The sequence below is a fragment of the Labrus mixtus genome, chromosome 9 (assembly GCF_963584025.1).
Source record: "Labrus mixtus chromosome 9, fLabMix1.1, whole genome shotgun sequence".
In the NCBI taxonomy this organism is placed as follows: Eukaryota; Metazoa; Chordata; class Actinopteri; order Labriformes; family Labridae; genus Labrus; species Labrus mixtus.
In genome coordinates this window covers 11,706,917-11,710,502 of record NC_083620.1, presented here as the reverse complement: position 1 = coordinate 11,710,502, position 3,586 = coordinate 11,706,917, and the positions used below count along the sequence as shown (strand labels likewise).

Below are 3,586 nucleotides of genomic sequence, written 5' to 3'. Positions count from 1 at the left end.
TTTTGGACTTTCTATTTGTTTGATTTGGAGGATGGGTGCTACACACGTTTGCTGCAACAAGTGTAAACTAGAATAAAGGGCCAAGTTTAAGAAGATAGCATGTGTTCTCTTTTCTCATTTGGCCTGTGATAAAATATTCCTGTCTAGGTTGTGTACTGTACTCAGCGCACTTATCGGGAGCATGAAAATGATTGCGGCAGCAGCTCCATAAATAATCGTAGGTGGAAAAAAAAAAAAGCCCAGAAGCTTTTGATTTATGCTGCTGTAGGAGAAGACAGACAGAGAGAAGCTAGCAGAGACGGTAAGAATTGCAGATGAAGAATGTCAGAATAAAGAGGGCGGGGGGGGGGGGGGGGGGTATTTTCGAGAGTATCTGTGTTGGGCATTGGCCAGAGAATAATGAAAAGACAGAGAAAGACATGCAGTCCATCTTTAGAAAGGAGGGAAGGAAGGACACAGAAAACAGATGGAGAGAGGAAAAGAGAGGTGAAAGAGATAAACAGGGAGAATGAAAGATGGGCGGGAGGGAGGGAAGAAGGGCATAGAGAAGGAGAACGAGGGGATGACACAGTGCGGGCATGGTAATAAGTGGTGTTTCAGTGTGAGACAATCCATTCATCTCCTTAAGTATTGTCTGATAGGGTAACAACTTGAAAGGAGCAGTGAGCAGCTGGTGCTGTGTCATTTAAATACAGTGAGGTAGGAGAGCTATTTCTGTTCGAGTACAGCACACGATGTTTTATTCTGAACCTATATAGGCCTCTTCATGCTGTCATTTACAATATCTCATCACATGGATAAGCGCAGACTTGTTTAACTTTACCACGGACCCATGCTGTTTATATGGCAGGAGAGAAATGGGATTAGTCCCTTTTAAATTGGATTCAAGGAACATAAAATAGCCGAGGGGAAGGTTCGGTACGTTTTCACGTCTCTCATATTTAGAAGACATGACTTTTGAAGGAAGTTACAAAACACAGGGCAATATCTGTACATCCTTACCATTCTTTAGGTTTATACAAGGGGAAAAGTTAGGTTACAAGCATTGCAAGAATTATAACATGTGGACACTAGGAGGAATAGCTGAGCTCCAGGGTACGGCTCCTAACAAATAAACAAATAGCAGACCTGCATATGCAGAAAATAGGCTGTTATCCACACTCACACCCACATCCATTGATCATTTGGACTTGGCATTTTGCAATTACTTGCAACTACCGTGCCCTTCAAAGGAGAACCAACAGATACAAGGACTCTTTTTAACCTTCCGCTATCACGCTGTTGAATGCTGAACAACTTTAACTCTAATTGGTTATGGTCAGATCATTAAGCAACCTGTAAGGTTTTTTTTATTGATGAATCAATTTACTGAATACATTTCTGCCATTGTATTTATGCATTATTCATTTAAAAAATGTAAGATCTGGTCTCACAGTTTGTCATTGATCTGTGGTTACTGGCATGTGAATGTAATTTTCAGAATGCTGCTGTGACTGTGTTTGTTTCATTTTAAAGCAAGAATGTGCGACTGTTTGATCCAGTAGGTGTCACCCAGCATGAAACCAAAACAAACTGCTGCTTGGTGACAACTCCGCCACACTTAGTCCTCTCAATCAGAGATTGGAGGTGTGTCGCTGCTCTCCTACAGCGACACACCTCCAACCTCTTTCCCCTCGCGTTTGCACAAAGGTGGTATCAAATTGGAACGCACCATAATTAAGCGCTAAGTGCAAGCAACGGACAAAATTGTCCTCGTCTCGAGCTGCATTTTCGTGTTAGCAGGCTAATGGTAGCGCTCTTAAGTTTGCTGGTAGCTTCACATTGCATGTAAATTTATACGGAATGACCATGATCCAAAAAACGCTTACTGGACATTCAAATAAGCAGTGAGCACAGTGTGTTATTCTTCTGTTCTCTAGTCCCTCACTTAAATGGCTTTGAGGTAAACACAATGTAAATCCACTCAGACTACAGCGGGACACGCGTGTCTCACTCATGGTCACAGTCAGGACTTAGAGAGATATTTACAGACGATATACTTCCTGTCTGCTATATTTATGTGTCAAATGTCGCACATTCTTCTTTTAATGCCTCGGTAGGCTATGAAACAAAATTGTCCTTCTGGGATTAATAAAGTCTGAATCTGAATCTTGTATTTGAGGCCCGTATAGACAGCTCAAATCAGTGTCAGTCTCCATGTATAAATGTTAACCCTATAAGTGTGGAACTTTGTGGACCATGACGGAAACACTGCCGACATGTATTCTTCTTGTGTCCGTAGGAGCTGATTGTCGATGCTACTGCAAAGTATGTCCGCGTGCATGAATCCTTTTCCATGGTGTGGAGCACCAGTGACTGATCAAATGAGTAGTTCTTGTGTTTTCCTGGTGAATAATTATCATACCTGTACATAGTAATCTGTTTCAAAAAAATGATGAGGTAAAAATAATGAACTGATTTATTTGGAACTTCAAAAGATGAGCCTATAGCTGCATGTTGTGTTTTATTTTATTTTTGGTTGTATATCACAGCCTAATACAAGCAGTTTATCTTTACACATCACTTTGCAAATTAACCTGATGTAACATTTCATTCAGATGAGTACTCAATTATATTTTCAGTTTTGGATAACTAATTGGACTGTTTTATGTTTGTCGGAATAACAACAGTATAAAACTATGAATTATTAAAGAGCTTGATTTTTTCTTAAATCTTCTCTTTTTTTTGGTCTCTTTATTTCAAATGACTTAAATTCCCATTCACACACTGATCGCAGGGGCTGCTATCTAAAGTGACCTTCAGAATGATCTCATCTCATTCATACACATTCAAACACATTTATACACTGCCGAAGCAGCGGGAAGCAACTTGGGGTTAAGTGTCTTGCCCAATGACACATTGGACAAGTGGCTGCAAACGCTGGAGATGGATCCCCTAACTTCGGGTTGCGAGACGACCAACTGAGCGCCACACTCACCAACAAGGGCAGGGGAGAAGAGATTGCTACCGAGTTAAGCTTCATCTTGAACCAGGCTTTTCAAGACCCTCCCCTCGTCGACCCATTCTGACTTTCCTCATCTGACACCTTAAAGTTACACAAAATGACTTTCGATGAAGACCAGTGAATGTAAACGTTGGTTTAAAACATCTATTGGACATTTTACAGCATAGAATCACACAGGCTTTGGAAGTAAGTAACAAACAGATGTTAGTTTCATCAGCCAGAGATAAACTAATGTCCATGTTTTAATTCACCTTTAAATTTACATTTTCTTGAGAGAATTTTTATTATTTTACAATTGTGGCTTTCATATTGCACTTTATTTTGTAGCGCACATTTAAATACATGCTAGTTGACTTTACTGTTTCAGATTTCAAGTCATTGCTCCATAATCCATTTAAGGGAAGAAATGTTAACCTAATTTGTGTCTGCAACACATTACCTGCAGAGTGAGACATTTTATGAGATTGTTCTGGCCTTTTTATTCCATCGCACAGAGGCATCAGTGGGAAACCAACTGCTGTGCACAGAGTGAACAGGTGTCCTGAATAAAATAACAAACAGCCAAAACTAATGACCGGTGGA

General features: G+C 40.2%; 1 protein-coding gene across 1 annotated transcript in view; it reads left to right on the top strand.

The window, feature by feature from the left end:
• The window catches only part of si (sucrase-isomaltase), a 67,909-nt gene extending 65,198 nt beyond the window's left edge, over positions 1–2,711 (top strand). Inside the window, exon 48 of the mRNA XM_061046260.1 lies at positions 2,282–2,711. Coding sequence (XP_060902243.1) covers positions 2,282–2,359 — 78 coding nt within the window. The 3' untranslated portion in view covers positions 2,360–2,711. The remainder of the gene's footprint in view (positions 1–2,281) is intronic.
• Positions 2,712–3,586: the final 875 nt, after the last annotated feature.